This window comes from Orycteropus afer, unplaced genomic scaffold, assembly GCF_000298275.1.
Source record: "Orycteropus afer afer isolate SDZICR_OR568_19922 unplaced genomic scaffold, OryAfe1.0 scaffold00196, whole genome shotgun sequence".
Lineage (NCBI taxonomy): Eukaryota > Metazoa > Chordata > Mammalia > Tubulidentata > Orycteropodidae > Orycteropus > Orycteropus afer.
In genome coordinates this window covers 3,651,234-3,664,785 of record NW_006921783.1, presented here as the reverse complement: position 1 = coordinate 3,664,785, position 13,552 = coordinate 3,651,234, and the positions used below count along the sequence as shown (strand labels likewise).

General features: G+C 38.9%; 1 protein-coding gene across 1 annotated transcript in view; it reads left to right on the top strand.

Annotated features, from left to right (window-relative positions):
• The window catches only part of PPM1D (protein phosphatase, Mg2+/Mn2+ dependent 1D), a 63,089-nt gene that overhangs the window by 16,194 nt on the left and 33,343 nt on the right, over nucleotides 1-13,552 (top strand). The window contains exon 3 of the mRNA XM_007947879.2: nucleotides 5,196-5,320. Coding sequence (XP_007946070.1) covers nucleotides 5,196-5,320 — 125 coding nt within the window. The remainder of the gene's footprint in view (nucleotides 1-5,195; nucleotides 5,321-13,552) is intronic.

The following is a 13,552-nucleotide window of genomic DNA, read 5'->3' as shown; positions in this document are numbered from 1 at the left end:
TGCATAAACAGCCCTTCTTTCTCCCATGATTGTTCTCTCCAAGGAGTGTATCTACCTAAGGTAAATGTTCAACTCATATGCCTGTCTTTTGTTTGGCTGGAAACCACAGGTGTAGGTTCAATTCCAGACCTGAAGGGCAGCTAGGGGCCATAGTCTCAGTGGTTCCACCAGGCTCTATTGGACCAGCAAACCTGGTCCCCCCCCCCTTTTTTTTTCTCCAAATGATTTTGAGTTTTGTTCCACATTGTTCTCCCTCTCTATCAAGGATCTCCTCGATAGATCTCCTTCCACGTGGATGACAGGGGTAGCTGGGCACCATCTAGTTCTTCTGGTCTCATAGTTGTATAGGCTGTAGATCAGATGGTATACCAGTCATTAGGACTAATTGTTTCCATGAATTTTGGTTTTCTTCATTCTTCTTTGCTCTAGACGAAGAGAGACCCATCATTGCATCTAGATGCAGCTTGCTAGCTTTTAAGATCCCAGTCGCTACTCACCAGAGTAAGAGGTAGAACGGTGTTTTGTATAGTATGTTATGCCAATTGAGCTTGATGTCCCCTGTGACTATGGTCCCAAGCCCACAGGTTCAACTACTCGGTCCCTCTGGGTAGCTGGCTGTGACCAAGCAGTGACCACAACATTGCCCCTTGTCAGCTCTACTATACACCTGGGAATTCTGATCATCACATAAACTTATAGGACCATTTAACAATATTCTTGATGATGAAATTTTTTAAATATGTATCTCTCAACCACCACTATCCCACAGGCTACCTGGTTTCCCTCCATACACAGGATACCAATGTTACCTGAGTATCCTTAGGTAGGGAGACATTGATATACAATCAAATATATAGAGGTACCATCATTATTTAACTCGTGTCACATTGAAAGATACTTAATTCTAATCCTTTGTTATTTCAAACAGTGCTATATAATGAAGGAGAAGCAGTTGCTGGATCAAAGAAAAGTGTTTTGGAAATTGATGACTATTTGTTACCATAGAGGTTGTGTCAATTAACACCTCTACCAGCAGTAGAAATTTTAAAATCTAAGGCCTATAGTGGGGATACAACTTAATATTTCTTTCTGGATGACCATCAGTGGCCATGTGAACAATTATACATCTGTCCCTTAATGATTAGAAAGGTTTTTACCAGTTTTGAAACCCTTTTTTATGAGAAGATGATCTTGAGTTTACCTTCTCCTAGCACTGTTTCTGTGGTTAAGATAAATATGGAGTGTCAACTCTGTAATAAAGCAATATTTCTTATTGTAAGAATGACCCTTGACTGGAACTGCCTCTGATAGAGATGATTTTGAATGGAATATAACTTTCTTTTGGGAGGGACAGGCCTCAGCTGCCTTACGTGCATGCAGTTTGACTGGGTGCAGAGACCAAGAAGCTATAATCATTGACTGTTTTCAAAAAGATACTGATTCCTTTGGCACATGAAACTTTCCTAAGCGAGATTGTTCTGTATCTCACCATGTGAGCTTGTTTACTTATAGCTGGGGGACTAGAAGATAACTCCTGGATTTCTGTAAGCATATGTGCTGAAGACAGCGTGCCTAAAGCTGCCATCCTATATTTCCTGTCTTGTATCCATCTCCAAAGCTAATTGAACTTGGTTTCAGGCTATGGTCTGTTTGCTCCTATGAGTGTGAAGGTCAGTCTTCATGCTCACAGTGAGAGCACTGCTGGTAGTCTTGCAATGTGGGCTTTATAAATTCCCACATATATAAGTCTTTTTCTGGGTTTTCTATTTTTTTCCCCAGTACCATATATATTCTTGTAATTGAGGCTTTATGTTTTATTATTAATAGATCTGATCTTTTGCCATTAATTTTCTTTTATGCATATATTTTCGTCATGGTAGTTCTTACCTATTTTTGTACTTATAATCTAGAATTATGTTTTCTTTGATGAAAATTTATTAAATTTTAATCCCCCCGCTTTATTTAGAGTTTTGTTCTTTGCCTTATCACTTAAAAAGCCATCTGGACATTTGGACAGGTACTCCTTCCCATTTGGGAACCAGGTGTGTTTTGTACATATTGAACTGTTTTATTTTAAGTTGCTTCCTCCTTTTCCTCTGTCTCACCCTGGGCAACTGGCCAGAATTCTGTTTTTCCAGCCTTCTTTGCTTCTTAGATCTCTGCATAACAGATTATTCCTTTTTGTATGCCTTTTAGTCATACAGGACAACAGCAGGTAGTACAATGAAAGCAGCATCTACTATAATAAAGATCGTTTTGGGTTTTCGATACTGGATTTAAAACTTTATATTTTAATTAAGTACTATTACATGTCTTTTGTTCTTCAGAGACCAAGAGATCATAATATCTTTAGTATTTTCAAGAGAATTTCAGTATAGTTATATTGGAAGAAGTTTGGGTAGTTCCTTTAATTATTAAGCCTTATTTTGTTGGTGAGAAGTTTTAGGAAAGAACAGTAGGGTTTAAGATGGTATAAAGGCAGAATATTGTTGGCATCCTTCTCATTGCAGCTCTTGTGTGTCATAGATTCTTTTGTTTTTATTTTAAGAGCTTGTTTTACATTCAACATCACATATACATTTAGTTTCATTCTCCATTCGCCATGTCCAACCCTAACCCAGTCTCCTCCCCTTCCTACCCTGCATCCCTCTCCCTGTGTGTGTCATAGATTCTCGTGAGTGGCAGTCATTAAACCAGTTTTTAAAAGGGATGGTAAAATGAGTGACTCTCTTTAATTTCTATTCTACATTAACATCAGTGGTTTTTTTTTTAATCGTTTTGTAGTTGCTTTAATCCTATGATTAGTGCTACTGTAGCCATTAATCACATGTGGGTGATTAAATAAATATAAATTAATTAAAATGAAATATAAAATTTTAATTTCTCATTCACAGTAACCACACTTGCAGTCTTAAATGACTTGACGTTTCTAATGCTTACCATGTTGGATAACACACTGAACATTTCTGTCACTTCAGAAAGTTTTATTTGGCAAATCTCGATTGCCCTAGTCAGGTGAACTTGTCTTCTTCTACTTTAGAACGAAGATTGAGGCTGTTCCCCTTCTACTATATTCAAATTTTTCTTGGCTCGGAGGAAAATTGATGATCTCTTATTTATAAGGTTTATTCCTTTATTTTGTGTCCCTTTATTTCATTTATCTCTTCTTTCTCTACCATCTTCATTCATTTGAATTTAAAGTAGAGAGAAGCCATAGATGAGCTAGAGGTTAACTGGCTATTTACTGCATAGGTATAAGGCATTTTCATTCCTTTGGAGGTAGTCACAGTTGTCTGTCCTGTCTTAAGCTTTCCACATCTTGAAGTCAGTTTAGTTTCAGTGAAGGTACATTTTCAGTTCATCAAGTTTTGCTACTCAGACTCAACATAGTAAACTAACAAGAGACTTACGTATAAATCAGGATGTCATATTGCTCATTAGTAGTAAGAAAAATAAGTGACAAGAAGTGACGTATCACTGTTAGCTATTCTGCGTTATTAACTTCATCCTGTAGGCTACATGAAAATTCAGATTATAATCAGCGGGTTTCTGGGTGCACATAGAACCTGAGTTGCGGGGTATAATTAAATGGTCTTAAATGTCATCTGTCTTTGAGAGACTTGGGAATCAACTTCCACATATGTGTATACTTGTTCGGTGGACTCAGTATTTAGAAGGATAATACTGTTTCTTGGAAATGCTCTTTGCCATTTTTTTTCCCAACTTTACCATTCTTCCAGAGAAACATTCTCCCTCTGGTGGCTTTTTTTTTTTTTTTTTTTTTAATTTAGTCAGATAAGGATTAAATTGATTTAAGGGTCAGTTTTCTTTCATGTTAGTACCATTTCATTCATGCCAGGCATAGGTTAGGAGTCCCTGGGTAGCTCAAACAGTTTTGTACTCAGGTAGTAAGTGAAAGGTTGGCCTTTGAACCCATTTCAGAGATATATCAGAAGACGGGTCTGGCAGTTTGTTTCTAAAAGGTCACAGCCTTGAATATCTGTCAGTTCTCTTCTGACACATGGGGTTGCCTTGAGTTGGCATTGGCTTCATGGTAACAAACAACAGGCATAGGTTGAAAGACCTCTGTTTTGTGATTTTACTTGTTTTGCCTAGAGAATTAACCATATTTCCAAGTGTACTGATAACCTCTGGGTACTAATTACTTATTTTTTTTCTGTTGCCCCTTGACTGTCTGCCAAATTTTTAGGTAGGTTCTGTATTTACTATTTTTATTTCTTCATTAGGCATTGTTCTCTAACCTGAGGTCATCCAGCCTGAGGTCATCTGCTTTTGTTTTTGTCTCTACTAGAACTAGTTGTGAAGGCAGCCAATATAATCTGATTATCATATTCAGTGAACTTTTCCTTGGCTTCATTCTCTGCTGCTAATTTCTTTCTTTTTTTTTTTTTCTCCCAATGATCTTTCCTTGGCTTGTGCTTGATGCTTCCGTATGTTCTTCCTTTTATCAGCTATTCTTCTTCTTTTTTTTTTAATTCTATTCCTTTCAAAACCTCAAGTGTTAAATTCTACTATGTTCAGACCTTCTTAATCCAGATATATGGTAAAAGATGCATACTTTTTTAGGGGCTTTAATAGTATTCTTACTCTCAGTCTGTATAGATGGTCTGTTTCCCAAAAGTTTAGTTGGAAATTTTTAGTAATAGAAATACCTAAATGCATAGTTATTTTTATTGTGGTATTTCCTATTAATTCCTTAAATCGAAAACATTAAAACTAAAGTGCTTCTGTGCACTTCCTCAACAAAAACACTCAAAACTGCATAAGCTTTTCATGATTATTTAATCTCTCTCTGCATAAGCTATTCTTCCTCTTTCTAGTTCTTTTTTTTTTTTTAACTTATTAAGTTAAATTAAGTTACATCCTCTTGCTTTCTTCTATGATATGATGTCCACTCTTTCCCCTCCCTCATTATTTCCGTTTGTTCTGTCTAGCCTACTACAATAATCTTCACATTTTCCCCATCTAATAAACTCTATTTTGTCTTTCCCCAGGAACAGGAATTTTGCATTATACATCTTTGTATCTGAAGCAGATAAGTCGTTGTTGTTACATAAGTCATTATCTTGTCAAAATATATTCTAGTTATTAGTCATTTAATGCATCGAGCTAGCTTAGTTGTTATATGTTATTTATTTAGAGTGTTTATATGAACTCTTTTATTTATTTTTTAGTGTGATGAACAAGTCTGGAGTGAATCGTGTAGTTTGGAAACGGCCTCGACTCACTCACAATGGACCTGTGAGAAGGAGCACAGTTATTGACCAGATCCCCTTTCTGGCAGTAGCAAGAGCACTTGGTAAGAAGGATTTCATGTTTGGTTCAACTCAGTGGATTTTTTCTTTTTTTATATAGTAAAGTGAGAGACCCGACTGAGAACTAAATCCTTACATGGCATATGATGGTAGAGATAAGATTTAAGGAAGAAAAAAACCTCACTGTCCTCGAGTCAGATTCGACTCATAGTGACCCCTCATTGGGTTTCTGAGACAGTATCACTATGGAAGTAGATCTTCCTTCTGAGGAGTGCCTGGTGGGTTTGAACTGCCAGCCTTCTGGTTAGCAGTCAAATGCCTTAGACACTATGTCACCAGAGCTCCCAGAGATAAGATTATGCTATAGTAAGTATAGGAGTGCTGGTGAGTCGAATTGACTTGACTTGAGGGCAGTGAGTTGGTTTTTTGGTTTATAGTAAATGTACTAAAACTTTAATGGAGGGAAGTTTAACATATGGATGTCAGTGTCAGTTGCTCTTCGATCATAAATCATGTTCAGTATTTTGCTAACTCCTATCTGGTGGCATAGTGCCTAAGGCATTTGACTGCTAACCAGAAGGTTGGTGGTTCAGTCCCAGCAGCCATTTTGTGGAAGGAAGACTGGACAATCTCCTTCCATAAAGATTTACCACCTTGGAAACCCAAAGGGGGTTCCTATGAATCAGAATTGACTCGATGGCAATGAGTTTGGTTTTTGGTTTTTTATCTATACTTAAGGAAATATGAGGATCTCTGGTCATTTGACTGCTAAGCAGAAGGCTGGCAGTTCAAACCCACCAGCCATTCCTCAGAGGGAAGGTTGAGCAATCTGCTTCCGTGATACTGCCTTGGAAACCCAAGGAGGGGATGCTGTGAGTCAGATCTGACTCGGTTATAGTGCTTGCTTTCTTTCTTTTTTTTTTTTTTTAAGGAAGTATGTGTATGTCTGGGCTTGATGTTACCCTTAACATTATTTTTAAATGTGTTTCCCTATTTCAGATCACCATATTTCTCCTCTAAAAGCTTTCAAAGCTTCTTTTTTCTTTAGCTTGCAAAGACATGACAAAGTAAAAAAGTTATTTCCTGATCATGTTTTAGAAGGAAGACTAGAGAATTTAACTATAGAAATATCTTACCTTTGCTGTGCTAGATTAGGATCGTTTTTCTAAAGAGAATTTCTTTTAGAAATGCCATTTTATTCCTTCTGTCCTTCAATAGACATTTGAGTACTGACTTGGTGCCAAGTATTATGTTTGGCTATGGAGATATAATACAGATACACTCTCTGTCTTCATAGAGCAAGACTTTGTAGTTGGGAAGACAGGCAGTAAGAAGTAAACTTGTAAATGAAACAATTACAGGCTAGGAAATGTACCTATGATCTACTATTGTTTGTTCATCTTTGATGATCAAATGAACATAGACTCAGTCTTTGTGGAGCCTATTATCTTTTCTGTGTGAAGGAGGGCAGATAATAAACAAGTAAACAAATGAGAAAATCATTCTGAAAAGTGTCATAAAGGAATTGAGCAAAGTGATATGTGAGTAATTGGTTTGAGTGGTAGTGAAGGGCTACTTCAGAGAGAATGGTTAGGGAATCTTCTATAAGGAGGTGATATTTGAGTGATAGCTGAAGGAAGAGAAGGGGCTAGAGAAAATAGCAGGTAGCTATACCATGTGCAAAAAACTTTTTTTTTTTTTGCTTTTTTTGGGGGAAGGGTGAATGGAGTTGTTCAGTATACATTCTGTCTTCCAACTTTGTAACAAACAACTGGTTGGAATTCATGACTTCATCTTAGTGACAGTGGGCTCCTGAGGCAGTGTCCCAGTGGTACAGTTGGGTTTTCCTGCCTAGTTGTTTCAGACTGTTCTGTTCCCATGCCTGGTTCTCCAGCTTCTTTCCGCTTCTGTGAACTACTTGATTATCTTCTAAGTTGCATTTTTTAGCCTAAGTTTTAGCCTAAGTTAACCTAGATATTGTTGTTTGCAAACAAAGAATCCTAATATAGATTGGAAAGATCTTGGTATTTTTGAGGAACAGGAACGAAGCCAGTGTGAGCGGGGAGACAGATACAAAATGGGAGTTAAGATACAGATGCTTACTAGATTATGAAGGACCAGACAGCCCAAAGTAAGGAGTTTAGTGAAGAAGACATGGCTGGTAGGCTAGACCATGGTAAGGAATTTGGTTTTTACTTTAAATGATACTAGAAAGGGATTGAAAAAAAGTAGAGAAAATACTTCATAATGGCTAAGAGATGGACTCTGGAGCCAAAATGCCTTGTCTCCAATCCCAGTGCTGCTTTGCAGCCTTGGCAAATTAATGTTTTTTGACATAGTTTTCTCATAAGTAAAATGGGGGTAATAATAGTACTTACCTCATACTTGTATTGAATGATTTAATACATGTAAAATGCTTAGAATAGTACTTGGCATATGGTAAGTGGCCTGTAAATACTGACTGTTATTATTGTTAATTATTGAAGTAGGATAGTGACAAGATCCAGTTTATGTTTTTAAAAGATCATTGGGAAATTTTGGTAATGACATGAGACAAAGTATATGTGAACTGCTGTATGAAAAGTGAATTTACTCTGTAAATCTTCACCCAAATCCTAATTAAAAAAAAAAAAAAAGGTCATTGGGATGCTATATTGGTTAGATGATACCAAAAAAATAACCAAATTCACTGTCATTGAGTCGAATCCAACTCACAGCAACCCCCATTGGGTTTCTGAAGCTATGAATCTTTATGGAATTAGATTGTCCCATCTTCCTTCCATGGAGCAGCTGGTGGGTTTAAACCACTGACCTTCTGGTTAGCAGCCAAATGCCCTATCCACTACGCAACCAGAGCTTCTTGGATTAGATTATAGGGGAATAAAACATGGAGCCAGGACCAAATACACAAGAAGATACTCAGTGTAATTAGCCATCAGAGAGATGCAAGTCAAATCCACAATGAAATACCATTTCACTCCCACTAGGATGGCTAAAGGAGCTCTGGTAGCATAGTGCCTAAGGCACTTGACTGCTAACCAGGAGGCTGGCGGTTCAAACCCACCAGCCACTCCTCAGAAGGAAGGTTGGGCAGTCCTACTTCCGTAGTGATACTGCCTCGGAAACCCAAGGAGGGGTCTCTATGAGTCGGGGCCGACTCGACGGCACATAACAACAACAGGATGGCTAAGGGAGCTCTGGTGGCATAGTGCCTAAGGCATTTGACTGCTAACTGGAAGGCTGGTGGTTCAAACCCACTAGCCATTCCTCAGAAGGAAAATGGGACAATCTACTTCCATAGTGATACTGCCTTGGAAACCTAAGGAGGGGTCACTATGAGTCGAAATCGACTTCGTGACAGTGAGTGAGGATGGTTAAAGAGGACCCTGGTGGCAAAGCTTAAGCTCTTGAGCGGCTGCTTACTCAAAGATTGGCAGTTTGATCCCGCCAGCCAGTCTGTAGAAGAAAGATGTAGCAGTGTGCTTTTGTAAAGATTATGGCCTTGGAAACCCAATGGGGCAGATCTCTTCTGCCTTATGAATAGGAATCAACTTGACAGTAATGGTAAGATGACTAAGATTTTAAAAAAGAAAAACAGCAACAACAACAAAAACCCCAGAAAATAACAAATGTTGGAGAGGATATGGGGAAATTGGAACCTTTATTCATTGCTAGTGGGAATGTATAAATAGTATAGCCATTGTGGAAAACAGTGTGGTGGTTCCTCAAAAATGTAAAATAGAACTACCATATAACCCAGCAGTTCCACTCCTAGGAATATACCCAAAAGACTTGAAAGCAGAGACTCAGATACTTCTATACCTATGTTCATTGCAGCATAATAACCAAAAAGTAGAACTAACCTACATGCCCATCAATGGATGAATAGATAAAGAAAATATGGTATATACATATAATAGAAAACTACCACCCAGTAAGAGAAATGAAGTCTTCATAGCACGGCAGGAGGTGGAAGACATTATGCCGAGTGAAATAAGTCAATCACAAAAGGACAAATACTGTATGACCTCACTTGTATAAATAGATTAAGAACAGGCAAATGAATAGCCATCAAAGGTGAAACTATTGATCTCTCTCTGTCCAGAGCAAAGAAGAGTAAAGAAAATTAAAGATGCATGCAGTTAGTCCAAAGGACTAATGGATTACATGAATCCAAACTTCTATGACGCTGAGACCAGAAGAACTACATGGTACCCAGCTATCGCTGCTCACCATTCTCAAAGGGATCTCAGTAGGAGGTCCTGGATAGAGTGGGAGAAAAATGTGGGACAAAACTCAATAATAATAATAAAAACCCACCAGGCTCATAGAGATAGGCTGATAGAGACTGGTAGAACCCCTGAGAGTATAGCCCTTAGACATCTTTGGGACCTGGAACTGAACTCACCCTTGTGGCTCAACTTTCATCCAAACAGTAGACCTGAAAAGTGAACAGTAGCACCAGGGAGATGCATGTTCTTTAGAACAGCCAACCATATGAGACCAAAGGGGCAGTGATCAAAGATTTTATAGAAGAATCCTGATCAAAAGTGGAAAAGTCAGCATTGGAATCCAAATTTTCTGAAGTCGTGGAGGCTGGGTGAATCCCTGAAACTGTTGCCCTGAGATAATCTTTAAACCTTAAACCGAAATATCCCCTGAAGTCTTCTTAAAACCAAATACTAGTTTAGCATAACTGATAAAGAATGTCTGCCTTGAACATTGTGCTCTTTTTAAGATTTCTTTATGAGATCAAATGACAACAGCAACTTGTAAGATTAGATAAGAAATTTCGGGGGCAGTGAGTTTATGTTAATGGAGGAGAAACAACTCAGAAAAGGAGAGTGAGAATGGTTGCACAAGTCGAAGAATGTAATCAGTGTCACTGCATTGTGTTGTTGAAATTGTTGAAATGGTTCTATTGTGTATATTCTCAACAACAACAAAATAAGGTATTTGAAAAAATGGAAGCAGGGTGCAAAAAGTACATGGAGTCAGCATCCTCTAACCTCCTCTAACTTCACAAGAGGAGGACAGAATCACTATCAGCAGCCCAAGGCTTATTCCTATGAGGCCAGACTGCTACCACCTTCTAGCCTTTTTACTAACTCTGGTACCAGCCGTTCCTCCCACGGCACTTACTACTGCTCTCCTGGGTTCGGTAATTCATTGCAGTGACCCCACAAAGCTCACAGATAATACTCAGGATTATGGGATGTATCAGGGAAGTAACATGCTATAATTCAGGTTTGGGAATGCTCTCAGGATACAATTGTTTGATTAGCACAGTCTCCCTGGCTTCTCTGGCCCTTGGCCTCTGGGCCTGGCCTCTGCCCTGCTTGAGCAAGTGATATAAAGCTCTCTTAGTTCTGCCGGTAGGACTTACTCTGCTCACAAGGCTCTTGCCCAAAGGCACTCAGCTTTCTCACTCCTTAGGCAGGCAAGCCCGCTGCTCTGTCTCATGGCTCTTGGTTCTTCAGCCAGTCATCTGTGCCAGTCATCTTTGTCATGTCTCTCTGCCAAGGAGGTCCAGCGAAGAGATCTCAGGTCCAAGGATATGCTCCACTCCACTCCTGGCTCTTCTCTCTTGATGGCAGTGAGATCCCCCTTTCTGTCTCTAGGAAGGCTCATCTTAAACCTAGAGCAATGACAGAACTAACCAATCCCCACATTAGAATTCTATACACTTATTTGCATGGTCCAATCCAGTAATCTGGTGAGAGTCACAAAGCCTGGTTGGAAAAGCTCTATCAAGTAACCAACTGCACCGCACGGGGATACAATTCAGGGGCCTGTTGCTATATTCTGAGAAGCTCTGTTGGCATAGTGCCTAAGGCATTTGACTGCTAATCAAAAGGTTAGTGGTGTAAACCCTCCAGCTACTCCATGGAAGAAAGACTGGACAATCTACTTCCATAAAGATTTACTGCCTCAGAAACCCAAATGGGGTTGCTATGAGTCAGAATCGACTCTGCACTGAATTTGGTTTTTGGTTTGGTTGCTGTATTCTAGGCATTTTACATATTTTATGTGAACTGGAAGGCTGTTGCTCAACATTACCTGGGTCATTTATTCACAGTATAGTCAGGTGATAAAATTGATTCTCCAGTTGTTAGCAAGGAAAAGTTGGGGAAAAACAACTGTTGTTTACATTTCAAATACAGTATAAATTTGGGATTTAGTCCTGTCATTTGTAGCATTAGTTTCTTAGTTCCTAGGGCTGCCGTAACAAAATACCACAAATTGGGTGATTTTAAATATCAGAAATTTATTGTGTCACAGTTCTGGATACTAGCAGTCTGAATTCAGCATCAGCAGGTTTATACTCTCTTGGCTCTCCTTCCTTTTCTTTTTCAGCTTCTGATAGACCCTGATGTTTCTTGGCATTCGTTGGGTTGTAGATAGATCCTTGCATGGTGTCTTCCCTCTGTGTGTCTCTGTTTCCTTGCCCTCCCCTTTTCTGAGACACCACTGAGAAGGGTTTAGAGGGGCAGGGATTAAGGTTTTTGGTTGCTAACCAAAAGCTCTACACTTTAAACCCACCAGCTGCACCTGTTCTGCTTCTGTATGGATTACAGCCTTGAAAACCCTATGGAACAATTCTACTCTACCCTCTAGAGTCGCTGTGAGTCAGTGGCAGGGGGTACTGGGTACTCTGGTAAGACCTCTGAGAAAGAGAAGTTTCCTTATACACAATTGGCACCATTTTGACGTGATAATGATAATTACTTCAGTACAAATGTAGCAGAGGTGCCTTCTAGTGGCTGCCTGACGGAATTGCATGTGAATCTTGCAAATCGTTTGTTCACTGAATAAATTATTTATTGAGTGTAACATGTACTGTGCTGTATGTACCAAGCACATTGTCTTTGCCCTCATGGAACTTATAGTCTAGTGAAAGGGAAAAGAATTAATCATATAATCACAAAAAGAACTGAACAACTACAGTTTTTACATACTTCATGTATGCTAATGAGAACTTGAAATTGAGTATTTTATCTAGTGAGAGAGGTTAGAAAAATGAAGTTTGTGCTAATAGCTGAAGAATTACTGTTGTTGTTAGGTGCCTTTGAGTCGGCCCTGACTCAAAGCGACCCCTTGTTGGGTTGCTGAAGCAGTATCAATACGGAAGTAGATTGCCCAACCTTCCTTCTAAGGAGTGGCTGGTGGGGTTGAACCACCAGCCTTCTGGTTAGCAGTCAGGTGCCTTAGGCACTATGCTACCAGAGCTCCTACTAGGACTTCCAAAAGGAAGGAAGTGTGTTCTAGGCATAGAAACAGCATTTGTGAAAAGCTCTGTGATAGGTGGAACCATGGCAAATATAAGGAGCTACGACTATGTAGCAGGTAGAGATAAAAAAAAAAAAAATCAGAGGCATGGAGTAAGATGAGAAAATGTGCATCCTTACTGTGGTAAAAAGTTGTGTCATTTATTAAGAGCAATTGCAAACTGTTGCAGGTTTGGAATGAAAGAACTAGATTTTGTGTTTCAAAAAGATGATTTTGGTTGTAGTGTTAAGAGTGGATTAGCGACCTCTCCTTGGGTTTTCAAGGTGATATGTCTATGGAAGTAGATCGCCCAATCTTCCTTCCAAGAAGAATGGATTAGAGGAAACAAAAATTGTTACATTTAGTTTAAGAGGCTATGTTAGTAGTCTTGGTGACAGCTGAAGCTGCTTGGATTAGCTGAGATGTAAACAGGTGGTTATAGATCAGAAGTCCAATTTTGGACATTTTGTTTGAACTGCCTTTAAAATATCTAAATGGAAGTTTTTAGGAGAGAGTTGGAGACATGTCTAGAGCAGGACACGTGGATTTGAGTTATAACCTTTGTTTAAGAGGTAATTGAAGCCGTGAGAATGGATGAAATTGCCTAAGTGAGAATCTTTCAAAAAAATTTTAAGTGTGACCCACCGTAAGAAGTACAGTTTATATTGTGACTCAGTACATACATATATACGTATTTATGCATGATCAAAAGTTTCAAAAAACAATACATATCTGTATCAGTCAGGATTTAGTGAGGATCCAATCATGACACAGAAATCACATAATAATTTGAACAGAGAAAGGTTAATATAAAGAACTATTAACTATAATGGAATGACCTAATGAGGTATAAAGAGAACTATGTTGTTGTTACGTGCGGTCGAGTCAGACCCTACTCATAGTGTCTCCTCCTTGGGTTTCTGAGGAGGTATCACTATGAACGTAGATTGCCCAACCTTCCTTCTGAGGAGTGGCTGGTGGGTTTGAACCGCCAGCCTTCTGGTTAG